We start from the raw sequence: 18,644 nt of genomic DNA on the forward strand, positions 1-18,644 counted from the left end.
AATTGTTGATCAGAAACCGTTGAGGAATGTATCCGAGGATAGAAGCTTGTTGGGTTTGGCTGGTTATTATCAACATTTTGTTAAGGGATTTTCGATGATTGCTACACCTATGAGCAAATTGGTACGAAAGGATATGAAATTCGAATGGTCTGAGAAATGTCAAAAGAGTTTTGAACAGTTGAAAGCGTTGTTGACTGAGGCACTGGTATTAGTGCAACCTGAGTCAGGAAAAAAGTTTGTGATTTACAGTGACGCATCATTGAACGGTCATGGTTGTGTGCTAATGCAATAGGGTAAAGTGATAGCTTATGCCTCGAGACAGTTGAAATTGCATGAAAGGAATTATCCGACGCACGACTTGGAATTGGCTGCCATTGTATTTGCTTTAAAAATTTGGCGACACCATTTATTCCGTGAGAAGTGTCACATCTTTACTGATCATAAGAGTTTAAAGTATTTGATGACTTAGAAAGATTTGAATTTGCGACAACAGAATTGGTAATCGATTATCATCCTGGGAAGGCGAATGTAGTCGCTGATGCTTTGACTAGGAAATCTTTGCTTACTTTGAGAGTAATGAATACGCTACTGAATTTGTCTGATGATGGATTGATTCTATCTGAGTTAAAAGCTAGATCGGTATTTCTTCAGCAAATTTGTGAAGTTCAGAAATGTGACAGTGAATTGCAAGCTAAGAGAGTTCAATGAGAACTGAATGGTGATTCAGACTTTTAGATTGGGGCCGATGATTGTTTGATGTTTCAAGGTAGGATTTGCGTACTGAAAAATACTGGGTTGATTCAGAAAATTCTTAATGAGGCACACAGTGGTTGTCTGTCTGTTCATCCAGGAAGTACGAAGATGTATAATGATTTGAAGAAATTATATTGGTGGTCAGGTATGAAACGAGATATTTTTGAATTTGTATCGAGATGTTCGATTTGTCAACAAGTAAAGGCCAAACATCAAGTACCTTTGGGTTTACTTCAGCCTGTAACTATACCCGAATGGAAATGGGATAGAGTTACGATGGATTTCATATCAGGGTTACCTTTGACTTCGAAGAAGAAAGATGTCGTATGGGTCGTTGTTGATAGATTGCCGAAATAGGCTCATTTTATTTCCGCACGTATCGACTATTCACTTGATAAGCTAGCTGAATTATACATTGCTGAGATTGTTAGATTGCATGGGGTGCCTACTTCTATTATATCGGATAAAGATCCGAGGTTTACGTTGCGCTTTTGGAATAAATTGCAAGAAGCATTGGGTACAAAGTTGAAATTCAGTACTGCGTTCCATCCACAAACCGATGATCAATCTGAGAGAGTGATTCAAATTCTCGAAGAAATGCTTCGTTGTTGTGTTTTAGGATTTGAAGGTAGTTGGAAGAAATATCTACCGTTGGTCGAATTTGCTTATAACAACAGTTATCAATCGAGTATAGAGATGGTACCGTATGAAGCATTGTATGGCCACAAATGCCAAACTCCATTGTACTAGACCAAGCTCAGTGAGAAACAGATTCACGGGGTTGATTTGGTCAAAGAAACCGAAGAGAAGGTGAAGGTAATTCGTGATTGTTTGAAAGCAACTTCAAACCTACAGAAATCATATGCGAATTTGAAACGAAAGGATATTGAATTTCAAGTCAGTGATAAGGTATTTCTGAAAGTGTCTTCGTGGAAGAAAATTCTTAAATTTGGTTGCAAAGGCAAGTTGATTCCTCTTTTTATTGTTTGTATGAGGTTATTGAAAGAATAGGACCGGTGGCATATCGATTAGCTTTACTAATAAAGTTAGAAAGGATCCACAATGTGTTTCATGTATCGATGTTACGCCATTATAAATCAGATCTTTCGCACATAATTTCACCGACAGAAGTTGAGATTCGACTTGATATGACATATGGTGAAGAACAGATCAAAGTGTTAGCTCGAGAGGTTAAACAATTGAGAAATAAAAGCATAGCTCTAGTGAAAGTTTTGTGGCAACGACATGGGCTCGAAGAGGCTACGTGGGAACCTGAGGAAGTTATGAGAAAACAGTACCCTAATCTCTTTTCTGGTAAGACTTTTGGGGATGAAAATCCCTAAAGGGGGGAGAGTTGTAATAGCCCATTTTTCAGTCAAATTGGAACAGTGGTTTCGGAACCACAAATCCGAAGTAGAAATATTGATTTTATTATTTCTTTAAGGTCTACAGTATGATTAAATGATTGTGTGAAAATTTCGTTAAGGAATTTTATCTTTGAGTGTCCAATTTGGCTAGAAGGACTAAATTTCAATAGGTGCAAAACTTGAGTTCTCTATGTTAAAAGTGTCTAATTGATATGAATCCTTAAATTAGAGGTCCTTAAATGGTAATTAGACCATTATATTTTAAGAATGAACATGGTTAGATAAAATTTCAAAGTTTTAAGTGAAGGACATTTTAGTCATTTGGTAAATAAAGACAAAAATTAACAAATAAAAGATGTCATCTTCATTAAATTAGTCCCCCATAGCCGAAACTTTCAAGAAGAAGACATAGCTAAGGTTTCTTGATTGTAAGTCTGTTCTTGTCCCATTTTTAACTATTTTTATATTTTTGAGATTGTTGTAACTTGATTTAGCTATTTCAAGGACTAATTTGAAAGAAAAGTGAAGTTTAAAATTTTACCATGTTGAATACGTGTGTATTTTGATGTTTAATGGTAGGATATGCATGTTTATTGTGTGTTAAACAACTTTTACAAAGTGATTTTCAGTAAAAATGTCAAATAGGGACTTATTTGTAAAAGTTTATAAAATGTGTGGAAAAGTATGAATAAATAAAAAATGTAGGCTGTCATGAGCATGAAAAAGGTCTGGCTAGGCTTGGATTGTGAGGAAATTGAAAGAAATTCATTTTACGAGCCCGGGGACTACATTGTAAAAATGTCAAAAGTTTAGGGGCAAAAATTACATTTTTCCCATAGTGTGTTTTTGGGCTAAATTCAATAATTTGGTGATTAAATAAGTTAAATTTGATATTATAGATCAAGAAAAATAAAGTTTGAGTTTAGACCGGGGAAAGAATAAGGTTGTGGACTAAATCGAACTAATAGCCATTTTTGTAACCGAGGTAAGTTCATATGTTAAATAAGCTTTAATATAATTGTATTTAAATTCTTTAATATTGCATGAACTGTATGATTGATTGTCTGGACGAGTTTAACTTTACAAACGAGTTCGATGACGATTCAATAAGCAAGGAATCCCGTTTGAACCTTAGGAATAGATTAGGATACAAGTGACATGTCACTAGGGTTACCATGTGTTATGTGATTATGTGATCCGGGTGCTGGTCTCGTATGTCCCACCGGTGGCTAAGTATATTGGCATATGTTACAATTACTTGGCAACTTGTATGAGCAGCACCGAGTAGCTACGTCTTGACTGACAGCTTGTGTGAACAAGCCTGTTGATTAGCTCGAGAGTGAGCAATTATGCGATATGAGATTGAGGTAGCATTGGCTACATATGTGGCACTTAGTGTGCAAGATTCCTAACTATCCGACATTATTATTCCGAGTGGTCCATAGGTATGTCAAAGATAAGAATAAGTGTAAATTGTTACGAGATGGTACAGGTATGTACTCGAAGCTTATGATTATTAATTCGTGAAATGATGATTTTAAGGTAAGATATGATGGAAGTGAATTATGATCATGAGATTATGGTAAATTATGTTATCTGATATTATATTGCTTGCATGATTGATGTATAGTAAGGTTTCTTATTTCTTCATACGAGCTTACTAAGCTATATAGCTTACTCTGTTTTATTTTCAATGTTTTATAGCGTTACCAAGCTAACTCGGGATTGGAGATCGTTGGAAGTCGCATCACACTATCAAACTGTCATATGGGTACCGATGGTTTTAAAATGTTTTGAGAGTATGGCATGTATAGGGACTTGGTCATTTTGTTATATGTGTCATTGACTTGGTCAAATGTATTGGCTTATATTTGTTTAAGGTGATTTGGTATTTAGCCATGTAATTAGCTTATTTTGGCCAAAATGATTGTAAGCCCATTTATATAAGTACGTGTTAATGCCATCTTTTTTGTGTATTTTGTAATGGGTTGCTATTTGTTTAATATGGTTAAATGACTTGTGGTAAAATGGATGAGATGGGTCCTTTGGTGTGCTAGGAAATCTAAGTAGAAGTATACATGATGAAAGTATTCATGTTGATACTTATGAATGTGAGATAGGTAATGAATGATATCATTTAGCCTTGATTATGGATGTTTTGGTTGATTAAACATGCCATGGATTATGCCATTTAACTTGTGTGAGTGTAGGTGTAAATGAGGTGACAAATGGTTTGGTAGATAGCTTTTATTTTGTCCATACGGGTAGACATACAAGGGTGTGTCTAGGTCGTATGTGACACACGGTCTGCCCCATGGGCATGTGTTCTAGCCGTGTGTCACCTGTACCTTAATTTTAAGAAATAAAATGCTCAGAATTGAGCACATGGGAAGGGACATGGGCGTGTGTCTTAGCCGTGTGAGGGACGCGGCCTCAGGCATGGGCTTGTGTCCCGACCATGTGAAGTCTACACCTATTTTATGAAAATTAAATTAACCACACGGCCTAGCACACGGGTGTGTGACTTGGCCATGTGACCTCAATTTGTTCATGCATTGCAAACAGAGAATTACACGGGTTAGGGACACGGGCGTGTGTAACCACATAGCCTGCCCACACAGGTGTGCCCCAAGCCACACAGGCGTATGACCCCTGTTCATAGCAAAAATTTTCTAAGTTTTGTCGAAATTTCCTAAGTGCTTGACTTAGTCTCAAACCACTTCCAAAGCATGTTTTGGGCCTCGTAGGCTCGTATTAGGAACTTTATGGTTGAATGTGAATGGTTTTAATTTGGATGAAAATTTATGACCAGAAATTTTATGTTTGCTCACTTTGTAAGTGCTGTAATGCCTCTTATCCTATTCCAGTGTTGAAAACGGGTAAGGGGTGTTACAGAAAAATACAAGTGTACATAGACAAAAATACTACACTTAGGGTGCCATATCCAATAGATAACACCCCAAAGGGATTCATTCATAACTAAATGAAACTTCAAAGAAATTTTCACTTTGTTCGTATCTTTTCTTTTGCTAAGAGGCTCTTAAATGTCCAAACAAATGTGTGTCATCATATAACCATCAAGGTAATTGCACTGGTTGCTCGTATCATAATCAAGAAAAGTTCCTATAAGATTTCCCAAATTTTTTTCCAAGGACTTAGACGCGAACTCCAATGGTAACTTATGAACCTAAACATAGAAATTCGCAAAAAACAATTTGACACCAGTAGGGCTTTGCCCTTTCTTAAGCTTATGCGTAAGTAATAAGTATTTATTAAATGACCATGGTCTCTTAAAGATTATCTTTTTCAAATCAACAAGATGGTAACATTGAATCAAATACAAACTCCCATCACCAATTTGTTTGATTCTTGCACCCTGGAGAGGTCTCCAAAGCGAAAGCAAAGTTGCTTCATAGCATTAAAATTTATCACTCTCTCCCCTAAGAACGTTCCAACCAGACAAAGATTATACACAACTTCATCCTCCTATATTTCATCCATACCAATCTCCAACTTGACCTCTTCCTTATCTTGCAAAGAAAGTTGTTGAAATCCATCTTCCATGACTACCAAATCCTAGAAAGTTGTTGAAATCCATCTTCCATAACTACCAAATCCTAGACCTGTCCCAAAAAAACCAACAAGCCGATCAAAACTTGATAGAGAAAAAAAATGAAAGAAACAATTCACAAGCAAGACAGAACATGCACTCAAGGCATGACAAACTTGCCCTTATCTAAAAATAGAGAAACACAACTCAAGGCAAGACTATTTCTATACTATTATTAATTAGTTTCAAACAATACTTTTCATTATTTATTGTAAGTTATTTTTAAACACGCATTTGTGTTCTAATTTGCGGTTTCCACATGCATACGTGTGTGATAGAATTTCTAGTATTAATGATGTTTCTATGCTATTAATAAAACCACTGACTAAGTTGGGGTCAGAAGTCAACCTGGTATAACACGGTTAGAAATGACTAATATACCCTTTTATTAAAGGGCTACTATTTTTATTTTGATGGTTTTTTTGTCTTTCCATACTTTTATATAGTTTTTAAATAAAAGAGCTAAAATTAACATGCCTAGGGATTGAATCGGTGTTTAATTGATTTGTAAACAAATTATTTACCACTCTACAAATTTTAAAAAAAACTTTTAACGTAAATTGTTTTTTCTCATCAAATTTGTGTATGTATACTATTAATAAAATCTCTGATTGAGTTGGTGTCACGAGTTAACCGAGTATTAACTCGATTAGAAAATGACTTATATACCATTTTATTGAAGGGCTACTATTATTATTTTGATGACATTTTTGTCTTTTCATACTTTTATATAGCTTTTAAATAAAAGAACTAAAATTAACATGCCTTGGGATTGAACTTGTGTTTAATGTATTTACTATTTTAATTTTCTTTTACTCACAAGTTAAACTATTATTATTAGTTTCAAACCTTGTGTGTATGTTATTTTTAAACAAACACCTGTGTTTTTTTTTGAAAAAACAAACACCTATGTTTTAAATACGTGATTTCCAATGCATATACGTATGATTGGAACAATAGAAATGTGCAAGTGTACACAATCGCAACAAGTAATAAAGTGACAAGTAAATGTCGAATTATCGTACCCACAAGGACTGTGAAAAGAATTATTTATGAATGCAATTTTAAAAACACTTTGGAGAAGAAAAATATTTTGATTTGAGGAGGTGATTAAAAACTAGGATTCTAACTAAGTAAAATAAATAAAAATAAAATAAAAGTTCCAATGCACGATTTCAAAAGATGATTTTAATTAGGATGACATAATTGTATTAAACTAATTACATTTCTTAACTTAGAATTATTAAACTCATGTTTATGTTGTTACGAATAAATTCACGGCAACTCAGTAATTTGCTTACTTATGAACATACTTACTTACCAAAATCCATTTATCTCTTGACCAATATCTCTATGACAATTTAACCGATTAAAAAAATTTTAATTAGCAAATGTGTTAATGCATATACATACTTATGAAATCAAAATAATCTCTTGGACATATCTTTATGTCAATTCAAACAATTAATTCAATCTCATAAGCACATAAAAGATCATGTGAGGTAACAATGTATTTCTACCTTGAAACAGTTTAATCACAATAATCTTGCAAGTTATGCAAGGCTAATGTATCGTTAGATACCATTGCTAATTTAACCCTCAGCTACCTTAGATGATTAAACATGCACTGATTAAGTATCGTGTCAATTAATTACAATTTCAATCCATTTAAATAATTAATTCATTAGTTACCTTACAATTGTAATGTAAGACGGTTTTACTTAATCAAACATCTTACCGATGCCTATAACAATACAAACACAATTTTAATAAATTAAGTAGATGAAATGCAATCAACCTAACATGAATTAAATTTAAGCCATATTAATTAAATTAAGCATAGCAACATTACAAATATTCATAGACATGTTCATCATAACAACAACAAAATTAAAAGGATGGGGAACAAAAATCAAATCCGATGTTTTCTCCGTGGCTTGACTAGTTTGCTCCACTCTTCCTTCACCGGTTGTTCTTATCAAACCAAAGCTTCTGCGAACACTTGAATGCTGGTCAAAATGGTGGTTGATTGACTCTTTTTCAAGAGGTGAAATCAGCAAGGGAATAGGGGAAGGAAATGAAGAAAAATGGAAGGGAATGAAGAGAGAAAAATGAGAGAGAAGTAAAGAGATGAGAAGGGTTGAGATGTGTTTGAAATGGTAGCCAAGGGGGGTATTTATAGGTTGAGATAGCTGTTAAAATTAGCAAAAATCAGTAGCCATAGAGTCCCCCCATGGCCGGCCACACATGTGGCAAGTTTGAAGGATTCAAACTTGCTATTTTAAGGTAGGGGCAAATCTTAAAAGACATGAATAATTGAGGGGTTTGAATGCAATTTGAAGGAATCTTCAAGACCATTTTGCAAGTTAAGTAATTAGCCAAACAAGTTGATTGGGTCAGAATGTAAGACGGTTTTGGGCTGGCCTGTGCTCGGTTGGATCGGTTTTCTCAGTTCAGTTCAACTGGGCCACTTTTCATAATTAATTAATAATAATTATTTAACTCAAATTAAATTAGATTAAAATTAAAATTAATTATATTATGAATTAATACATATAATTTTGGACCATCTTAGGCTGAAAAATTATTTTGCCTTGATGCTTCAAAATTGCTTCTCAGTTTTGTGTTTCTAGTAGTGGTTGTCGAGCCCTTTTTTCCCCTTTGTGCAAATCTGTCAAAAATAATAAAAAATAATCAAAATTTGATATAAAATTAATTAAAATTCAACTTGTTCATAATTTGAGTGCAATTTAATTATTTTATAATTATTATTTATTTTTCGACAAGAATTTTACCAAAACTGCATGAATTTGAGTTAAAAAGGGCATGAAAAAGTATGTACATTTTCGAGTTTCCAATGATAAGATTTCTAGTATTTATAGGTTGTTATTTGTGATGATGTCACAAATTAACTCTACATCATAATAAATAATTGTATTCATTTAGTATTTTTGATATGATATATTCACGTGTTTAAATTTTATTTTACTTACAATTTAATTTATTTTTTAATTTAATATAATACATATTTCATGTGTTATATTAATTAGTTTCAAACTATACATATTATTATTTATTGTATATTATTTTAAAATATAAATCTATGTTTTAAATATGTAGTTTTCACATGCATACCTATGCGATAGAGTTTCTAGTGGATATATAAGATACATTATGATCTTTTAACCTTGTTTGCGAAGTTAAAAAACTCCATCATGTGTGTACCAAAGAATTGGATCATTTGGTACACTGACGGTAGAATTTTTTAATTCCACAAGTAGAGTTAAGATTTTATCACATGTCATATATATATTTTTTAATTTTTAAATAGGGTCAACTATCTTCGTTAGTCATCTAAATAATGATATATTTTAGCCACTCAATTTTTTTTTAGTTAATTTGGTCACTCCAAAAATGAAATTGATCAAATTGGTCACTCCACCATTAAATGGTAATAGAAAGACTAACAATGTACTTTCATGTATTGTTTTTTGGTGATTAAATAGGAACAATCCCTCTTTAAAGGAACTAATAGGTAGTTTACCCTAATTTTAGAGTGACTAATGTGAAAATGCGTGGTCAACATTCCCATACCATTTAATGGTATAGTAATCAAATTTGATCAATTTCTTCTTTGGGCAGCCAAATTAACAAAAAAATTAAGTGACCAAAATAAGAACAATCCCTTTTTTAGAGTGACTAACGGAGTAGTTTACCCTTGTAAATATAACTTACAATATTCTTATTTATCTACTTACCAATTGTAAAATATCTATTAAAATGTATATAATTATATCATTAAAGTATTTAAATAAATTTGAAAAGTTTGATAAATAATATGTTTATAAAATAAAACATATTAAACTAAACAATATGTTTAAAAATGCAAAAAAAATGTTTAAATAAATTTTAAATAAAATTGAAGGATAGTTATTACACAAATATTTGAATAAAGGACTTAAGTTTTATTTATCATCGAGATTAAAAATTACATTTTAATTTAAACTAAAATTGATTAACAAGTAGTTTTTCAAATTAAATTGAAATTTTATCCTAGGTCAAAAAGCTAAAATAAAGATTTCAAATTTTAGAAAAGTGATTTTCAATGAAATTACATTTTTATCCCTTCATTAAATCTTCTAATTTACATTATGTCTAAAATAGATATTTTATCTTCCCAAAAATATTTTTTGACATGTGCTTTTAAAAAGTGATTATGGAAAGCTTGACTTAAAATTTAAGTATTGCTCTCTAAAAGTGCTTTTGAAGAATAATATATTCAATATAGACATGATGTTGTGAAGTAAAAAAATGCATTTAAATAATGTTTGAATTCGTTAATATTATGATATTTTAGTAAAAATATAAAAAAAAATTATTCTAACTCATTATTAATACTTTAACATATGAAATATAAATTTTAAATATTTCTAAGTAATGAATATTAATTATTTATAAAAATTTATTTTGAATATATAATTTATATTTTAATTATTAAAATATAAAAATTATAAATATAAATATAAAAATTTATATATTTAAAATAAATTTCAAAAAAAATAATTATATACTTAATATAAATATTACATAAAATATATTAGAGTATAAATAAGGGTTAAAGATATTATTTTTGCTTCAAAATTACTTTTAAAAATGCAAAAGTTAGAAAAAATTGCTTTTTCTTTGAAAGGCAACTAAAAACATAACTTAAATATAATAATTAGACTAAATAAGAAAATAAACATTAATTGCATTTAAGTCAATAGAATATAAAATTAAATGGACTAAATTGCATGATAGTTTAACTTGAAAGCATTTATCAAAGAACTAACCCAAAAATCTAAGGTAAAAGTGTTGAGTTATAATTTTCCATAGAAGTGGGGTAAAACAATAATAATTACAATTTCCCAAGCGTAAATTAAACAAATAATAATAATAATTAAAATGGAAGAAAACCCTTCCATCGGACCATTCCTTCCATTCAATTTAGGGATAGCTTATTAATTCAATTTGTAGGTTTTCCAGTTTCAACCCAAAGGCAGGGTAGCTCTTCACACCAACTAATCTTGGCTCTGCTTCCAGGTACATCCTTTTTACTTGCCTTGTTTTCTTTATTCTTTGTTGGGTCTCGTAGCATTTTCTTTTTGGTTTAAAAAAATTGGAATTTGGTCGAAGATTTGATTTTTCTTTTCGTCTTACTTCATTTTCCCTCTTCTGGGTGTTTTTTATAATTCGTTTTCTTTATTAGAACAGAAGTTTAAAGAGTAGAATTACTGCGTTTCTTTTATTGTTTTAGTTTATCTAAGAAAATGGTTACTAGAAGGCTAAAATGTTTTAAATGGTTGGCGAAAAAAAGTTTTTCTTTGTACAATTTTGATAGGGTTTTTTCAGTAGTTGTTTGTAGCAATGCGTATGGTATGTAGAAGTTTCAAATGTAAAATAGGTTGCTATTTGTGGATTTCTTAATAACACTGTTAATCTTTTTTCTTCCCGTATTTTGTTTCTCTTTTTGCAGTAAATAAAGAAATTTTGGGTAGATATCAGAATGTGGTAGTGAAGCTTTGTTATGTTATTCGTCTTGGTTATGGGGCTGAGTGCTTAGTGTGTTCTTCTAGTAAATTTGAGAAGTACGATTATAGTTAGATACTTGGCAAGATGGGCAGATCGAGTCGGCGTAAGGAAAAGCATGAAAAAGTTGTGGAGCTTCCACAACATGATTCCAATGAAGGAACTTCTGCCCGGACTAGGCCTTTCAACTATGATGAGATTATGTCCAAGAGGAATAGTAAAAAAGTTGATGAAAAAGTTGAAAGTGTCAAAGAAGGAAATACAGAAGTGAGGAAGACAGAAAAGGACAGCCTAATCCATAATGATTTTAATTTTAACAGATATGATGGAGGAAATGGACAGGGCAAGGAAATTTCTGTTGGTCATGAAAGGCACCTATTGGGGGACAGGGAGAAGAGAAGTTCCCGCAAGAAAATAGAGAATGCGGATAGGAGAAACGATAGCATCTCTAAACAGAAAACTAGGGAGAATCATGAGCCTGAAAGAAGATTGAAGTCTGAAGTGAGAAAAGATACAGATGCTAAGGATGAAAGCAAATATGAGAAACAAACTCATGTGAAGAGAAAAACTGAGAAAGCAGCTGGTGGTTCAGAAAATGTATACGCTAAGAAGCATTCTAGAGACTTGGTGGAGAGGGATAGGCATGTCAGCAGAAATGAGGGGAAATCTGAGAGAGATGACAAGAGAAAACATCAAACTAGAGATGATGAAGAAAATAGAGAAAGGCATACCACAAAAAGACATGAGACCCGAAAGGGGCATGCTTCAGAAACTAGTGATAGGAAGGAGAAGAAAGACCCATTGAGATCCCATCATGAGGACTCAAACCATAAAAGGAGATGTTCACAGAGCCAAGAGCGTGAGGACAGGCATAGAAGATCTATTTCTCTCTCACCAAGGTTGCACAAGCGTGCATCTCATCATGTGTCAGAGCATGAAATTTCCTCACATGGTGTAAAAGTGAGGTCTGGAAAACATTCTGATGACAGGAGCAGAATGACAAGTAATGGTTCGAGTGGCCACCATAGGCGACATGGTGGGTCCAGTAGTGGTCTTGGTGGCTACTCTCCAAGGAAGAGAAAGACTGAAGCTTCTGTTAGGACACCCTCCCCAGTTCATCGTTCAACGGAGAAGAGAACAGCTAAATGGGATCTTGCACCTGCAGAAACAGAAAATATGGTTTCTGGTTCAGCTTCTACTAATTTACAGGCATCAAGTCAATTGGTTTCCATAAATATGCATGCTATGGTCAATGCTGTTCCTAGTGTTTCAGTGATAGGGAATCCTCTAGTTGTGTCTTCGGCTGGCTCTTTATACTTTGACTCAGTTCAACTAACTGAAGCTACCAGGCCTATGAGAAGGCTTTATGTAGAAAACGTGCCAACTTCAGCATCTGAGAAAGCTATGATGGAATCCTTCAACAATTTTTTGCTTTCATCTGGCATTAATCATATCCGTGGAACCAAACCATGCATTAGCTGTATAGTAAGTCTCTGATATATTATTCGAATGGTGTGCATTTAACTCTTGTTAGAAATACGAGTGCAAAATGGGAAGATGTCATGTTATGCCTTACAAATTGCAGATACACAAAGGAAAGGGCCAAGCTCTTGTTGAATTCCTTACACCAGAGGATGCTTCGGCAGCTCTTTCTTTTGATGGCAGTACCTTGTCTGGTTCCATTCTCAAAATCAGGCGCCCTAAAGACTTCGTTGAAGTGGTAGTACAAATAAGAACTCTATTTATTTAATTATCAGTCTTTCTGGATACTTGTCTTTCTTCTTCTTTTCAGGTTTATACTTTTGTACAGTTTTCTTTCTTGTTTGTTTATATTGGATTTATATATGGACCATCTTTAGGAATCTCTTTTGTGTAAATGCTGATGTGACATTATTAACACTGCAAATGTTTGGGTCAAAACCAAAAAGTATCTGACTAGAAGTTTCATGATCAGTTAGTGTTTGTAATTATTGTTATTGGTGAAGTGACTCATTGGAAAGTTCATGTTCTGTTAAACTTAGTCAGTTGTGCACAATTATATATATTTATATTGGTAGTGTCTGGCATGCAGATCATGTTGATTAGATGTTTGCAGTGTTTCTACTTATTTCTTTTTATCGACAGAAGTAATTATGATTTTCCTTTTCCTAGGTTAAGTGTGCAATTCTTAAAATGCTCCTTAAATCGAGTAGTTTTTACAATTCTATTTCTAGGATTTAGAAATACCCTTTTAACCTATGTTTGTGTAAATAGTTTTAAAGGAAAATAAAAGAAAAGCAAAAAAAGGAGGGTTAAGGAAACGAAACTATATATGTTTACTTTGTTTGGATAGTTAAAATTAGTAAAAGAAAGTAAAGGAATATTTACAACCTTTGTTTGGTTATCTTGTGAAAAGTAAAGGAAATGATTGAATATAGTAATTATTCCAATTAGGTCCTCCTTATAAATAACTTATGTAAAAGATTAATAGAGTAAATATGGTATTTCGCTTCTTAAATGAAATATCACTTTCCTTGTCCTAGCTTTTCCCCCAAATTGGGATAAATAAAAACTAAGTAACTCAAGGGAAAGCAACGGATATTTAACTCCCTTTACTTTGACTTGCTTAAATAAAAGAAGTTATCTAAATAAGGGAAAGGGTAATGCTTTCCCTTACTTTCCTTTCCCTTGTTTTACCCCAATCCAAACATTCCAAAAAACTTGACATTTGGGTATGTGTTTGCTGCATGCTGATACAAGGGAAGTATATTAAGGTGTCAATTGGCACACCAGTGTGGTGCAATGGGGAGCCCTCCTCGCTACACTGAACCCCTTATTTTACACTGGACCCATGTGCCAAGAGCACCTTTACAACCTGGATAATCTTCAAACTGATGAAGTAGACTAAAAAGTTCATTTTCATTGTTTCTGTACATCATGGTGCATTTTGCAATTCCGAATGTGTTGTACTTTCAGTCATCAACTAGCCTGGATAATTTTCATATTGTTTCCCTTATCTAGTCTTAGATAGAATACTTATAACTCAATTAGCGCTTTCTGTTCAGCCAGAAAGATGTAGTACAATTTTACTGCTTTGCTGTGTCTGAGGTATATTGTGGTTACCATCGTAGCAGGTTTCAGACAGTTGCTATTTTCATGCAGACTGGTGAACCAGAGAAATCGGAAGCAACAGTGACTACAGTCAATGATGTTGTGGAGGGTTCACATGACAAGGTATGTATCCATAATTTGAGGCTCTTCTACGCTAAGCTTTAATTGACTTGTATTGCATTCCATTACTCACTACCATTATTTTTCTAATTTATTGATACCCTTCTTTCTTTCCCCCCCCCCCATCATATTACCGTATGCTCTTGTTGATGGCATTATACTGTTTTCTGTGGCAATCTTTATATATTATTTCCTTTTATCGCGAGCTTGGTGCAGATATTCATTGGTGGGATTTCAAAGGCTCTTTCATCTGAAATGGTAATATGATTGTAAAATTCTAAGTGCTACTTTGAAATTACCTAGGGCTATTATATTTCTGCATTATCTTCCTCTTCTCTACTAATCATCTTTTTTTCTTTCTAATTTTCATTTCTAAACTTTTAAACTGACTAGGATTTGTATGCCATGTTCAGTTTCTGGAGATTGCTAATGCCTTCGGTCCTTTGAAGGCATATCACTTTGATAACAACGAGGATCTCCATGAACAATATGCTATTCTCGAGGTAACATGGAGTGTATTTAGTTATGGTTGGTGCTTGTTTTTATGCAATGAGTGTTGAATCATAGCAGTTGTTCTCCCTACTTATTTACTCGCCTCTATTCTTTACTTGTTCATTCAATCTTTTATGCTTCTAAATGAATCTGACTGCCTAACTTGGACATCTGATAACGTAATATATCAGTATGTCGACCAGTTTGTTACTCACAAAGCCTGTGCTGGTCTGAATGGAATGAAGTTGGGAGGGCAAGTAATCACTGCAGTTCAGGCTGTTCTTGATGGCTTTTCCACGGTACTACAAAAGAACCGTTGCTTTTCTTACATTAATTTATATGTGGAGATTTTTACTAACTAGAAGAAATCTGTCCTAGGGAAATGGTGGAGATCGAAATTCCTGTATTATTCCTCAACTTGCGAGGCCGCTTCTTCAGAAGCCTACTCAAGTCCTTAAGCTTAAAAATCTGGTAAAGTATATGGCTTAGGTGTATAGTTATGTGGGTAATGATCTAATATCTATGTGCAGTAGACAAGTTAGTTTGTAGTCCACTTACTGATGTGTGTGCTTGTGTGTTTTCCTTTCCTTTTTCTGAAAGGAAAACCGTAGTCCTTACCGTAATTTTCTTGTTTTTGCTGTTTAGTTCCCAGAGGACTTCTCATCTTTATCTGAGGCGGAGGTGGAAGAAGTACTAGAAGATGTACGGTTAGAGTGTTCCAGGTCTTACAAAAAGCTCCCCATTTGGGTTAATCTGCTTTCATGATCATATTTCTTTATTGGGTTAATCTGAAATATCTGTTGAACCATCAACCCTGCAGGTTTGGTACAATCAAATCCGTTAATGTTGTCAAGCATGCGAAGAGTATCATGGCAAATGGAGAAAACAAAATGAATGATAATACAAGGGAAACTGGAACCAGAGAGAAGCTAGCTGATGACAAAATAAATGTTGAAACGGAGACGATGGAAGAAGTCACTGATGGAAACTCTGGACGAACTGCTGTTGTGAACTTTCCGAGTAACTATCATGATTTAGTGGCAGGCAATAGTTATAATGATGAGAAACCTGCTGGCAACCTTTCTGACAACGAGTTATGCCGACAAGGTGAGTTTGAAGGTGATATCAATAATGAAGATGTAAACCATGGGAGTTTGGATGATGAACCGTATCCACCAGGGGGGTTTGATAGCAACAGTTCTGCTGGAGCTCGGCTTGATACTGAAATGGCTGTTGAAGATCTGACTTTGGAGATTGTAGACAAGACAATTTCTCGAGAGGCCCTTAATCCAATTCATACCTCAAAAGAGGAATCAAATTATCATTTTGACAGGAATGCTGATAAAATTAAAAGTGAAGCCATGAATGTTGAGAAGATATCAGTAGTTGAAGAGAATGCAAATCTGGAGAAAGTCAATAGAAAGTTACCTGAAGGTCATACAAAGATCGAAGATCCTCCCTTTAAGAGTGAGTCAATAATAAGTTTTGAAGAGATCCCTGCCCTGCTGAATACCCCAAAAGAGGAACCAGACTCTCAAAATGACAAGGTTGCTGATAATATTAAAAGCAAAATCATAAATGTAGACAAGATATTGGTGCCCAAAGAAGATCTGCAACAGGAAGTAGGCACTGGAAAGTTACCAAAAGCTGTAGATGGTTCCGCTGGTAGCACGAGAATGGAATTTGATGCTATTGAGAAGGATGAAAATAGGGAGCAGAACGATTTGAAAAAGATTTTTGAGCCCGGCTGTGTTTTTGTTCAGTATAGAAGAACAGAAGCATCATGCATGGCTGCACACTCTATACATGGACGGTTATTTGATAACCGGGTTGTGACAGTAGAGTACATCAATCCAAACCTTTACCAGGTGAAATTTCCGAAATGAATTGGATCACCACAATCGGAGATAAAACTGCTTCACCAAACTTTTAAAACTCCGCTTGTGCTTGTCTTTTAAATATGTTCTGCATCATCATGCTACATTGGAGTTATTGATATAATTACAGTCAGCTTATGTGATATGAGACTAGGTAAATCTTTCTTTGACTAGCTTGGATTTTGAGTACTTTAACGAAGTTCGATTAGCTTTGACCAGTCTGCAGGGACCATTTGTTGCAATATATGAGGCAGTGGAAGGGTGAGGAGCTAAAATCATCTGACCAGCTTGGTGATGGTCACTCCAATTATAGATTCATTTCGATATTACTGTAAAAGTGGATACATTAATGATAGTTAGACATTAGTGTACTATACACTGGTATTTTTGTAGTCTTGTAAGAATAGGGCTACAATCTTGTTTTTTCGCTTGCCCTTTGATCACCATTAATGCAGGGATATCTATGATATTTTTTATCACATTGCAGATTGTTTTGCTAGTCATGAATACTTGCAAGTTGCAATAAAGGAAATTGGCAACCCTGGTTCATTTCAGCTGCATAACTTGTTATGCATATGTATTGAATACACTTTGTAACTTTTTATGTGTCAAGCATTTTGGTAACATAAAAAAGAAAAAAAAAAGCACTACAAAATAATTCATTTAATATAATATTTTTCAAAAATAGTACTTAAAAGTAAAATATAGTAAATTACATTCAAGGTCATTATTCAAGCTCTCTTTACTTTTCAAAAAAAAAAAAAAAACATTTAAGACATATCATTATTTGATGCCACATGTTTGATTATCACAAAAGAACGACGAAAATAGAAGAATGGAAAACAAGCAAGAAACAAAAACAAGGTCTACTTATTTTATTGAATGTAATATCTCAAAAGAGACAAGTCTAGGTATTTATACAAGAGATCAGCAACTCCTAAGCTTAGTCAAAGCTATCAAACAATCCTACATTAATTTACTTAGCTAGCTAACTGAAGAAACAGATGACAACCATATTAACAAACTATAACTATGATTAACTAACAAACTAACCAACTACTAACAGTTTAATAGTCTTAACAGATAACAGGCTAACTCCACTGATTATTCTAATATTTCCCCAGCTACTCTTTCGTTGTTGTTCTTTCTTCAACATTCACTCATTTGCTGCTCCCTCAAAAGCCTTGCTTTCTACTCGTAGCCTGTGTCTAAACTTGCAAAAGGATTTGCTCGGACAAAAGCTTGGTTAAAACATGTGCAATTTGCTCACGTGCTGGTTACTGTCCAACTACTAATATTCCTACTGCTACCCTTTTTTGAACAGAAGGCAAATCGAGTTCTACATGCTTAAATTTTGAGTGAAGAATGGGATTAGCTGAAACAACAACTGCTCCTGAATTATCACACCACAAGTGACCTTTATCATGAACTTGAACTTGTAACTCATGTAGCAGTTAGAGGTGTTCAAATGGTTAATCGAATCAAATTTTTTAATTCTTTAACTGTTAACCGAACCAAAATTTATATTTTTTTGTTTTTTTTATTGTTAAAACAAGTGTAATATATATATAATGATAATGTTCATTTGACTGAATTAACTGAATTAAAACTACATATAATTTGTATTATTAATTATTAAGTTTGATTAATTTGGTTAATTACCCAACTTTAAGCCGAATTAATTGATAACCGTACTTCCAAAAAAATCATTAACTAACCTTCGACCAAATTAGATCAGTTAACTAACTGATTAACCAAATTAGATCT

The 18,644-nt window shown here is 33.3% G+C and overlaps 1 protein-coding gene across 1 annotated transcript; it reads left to right on the forward strand.

Moving 5' to 3' along the window:
• Window positions 1-10,658: 10,658 nt before the first annotated feature.
• On the forward strand, window positions 10,659-17,356 carry LOC107897745 (uncharacterized). The gene is made up of 11 exons (XM_041079280.1): window positions 10,659-10,812; window positions 11,246-12,783; window positions 12,884-13,018; window positions 14,440-14,511; window positions 14,725-14,766; window positions 14,922-15,011; window positions 15,192-15,299; window positions 15,379-15,471; window positions 15,646-15,722; window positions 15,821-16,868; window positions 17,097-17,356. Exons 2-11 carry the CDS (start codon window positions 11,386-11,388, stop codon window positions 17,124-17,126), a joined length of 3,093 nt encoding a protein of 1,030 aa, XP_040935214.1. The 5' UTR covers window positions 10,659-10,812; window positions 11,246-11,385; the 3' UTR covers window positions 17,127-17,356.
• The last annotated feature ends 1,288 nt before the right edge of the window (window positions 17,357-18,644 follow it).

Source organism: Gossypium hirsutum, chromosome A10, assembly GCF_007990345.1.
Source record: "Gossypium hirsutum isolate 1008001.06 chromosome A10, Gossypium_hirsutum_v2.1, whole genome shotgun sequence".
Taxonomy (NCBI): domain Eukaryota; kingdom Viridiplantae; phylum Streptophyta; class Magnoliopsida; order Malvales; family Malvaceae; genus Gossypium; species Gossypium hirsutum.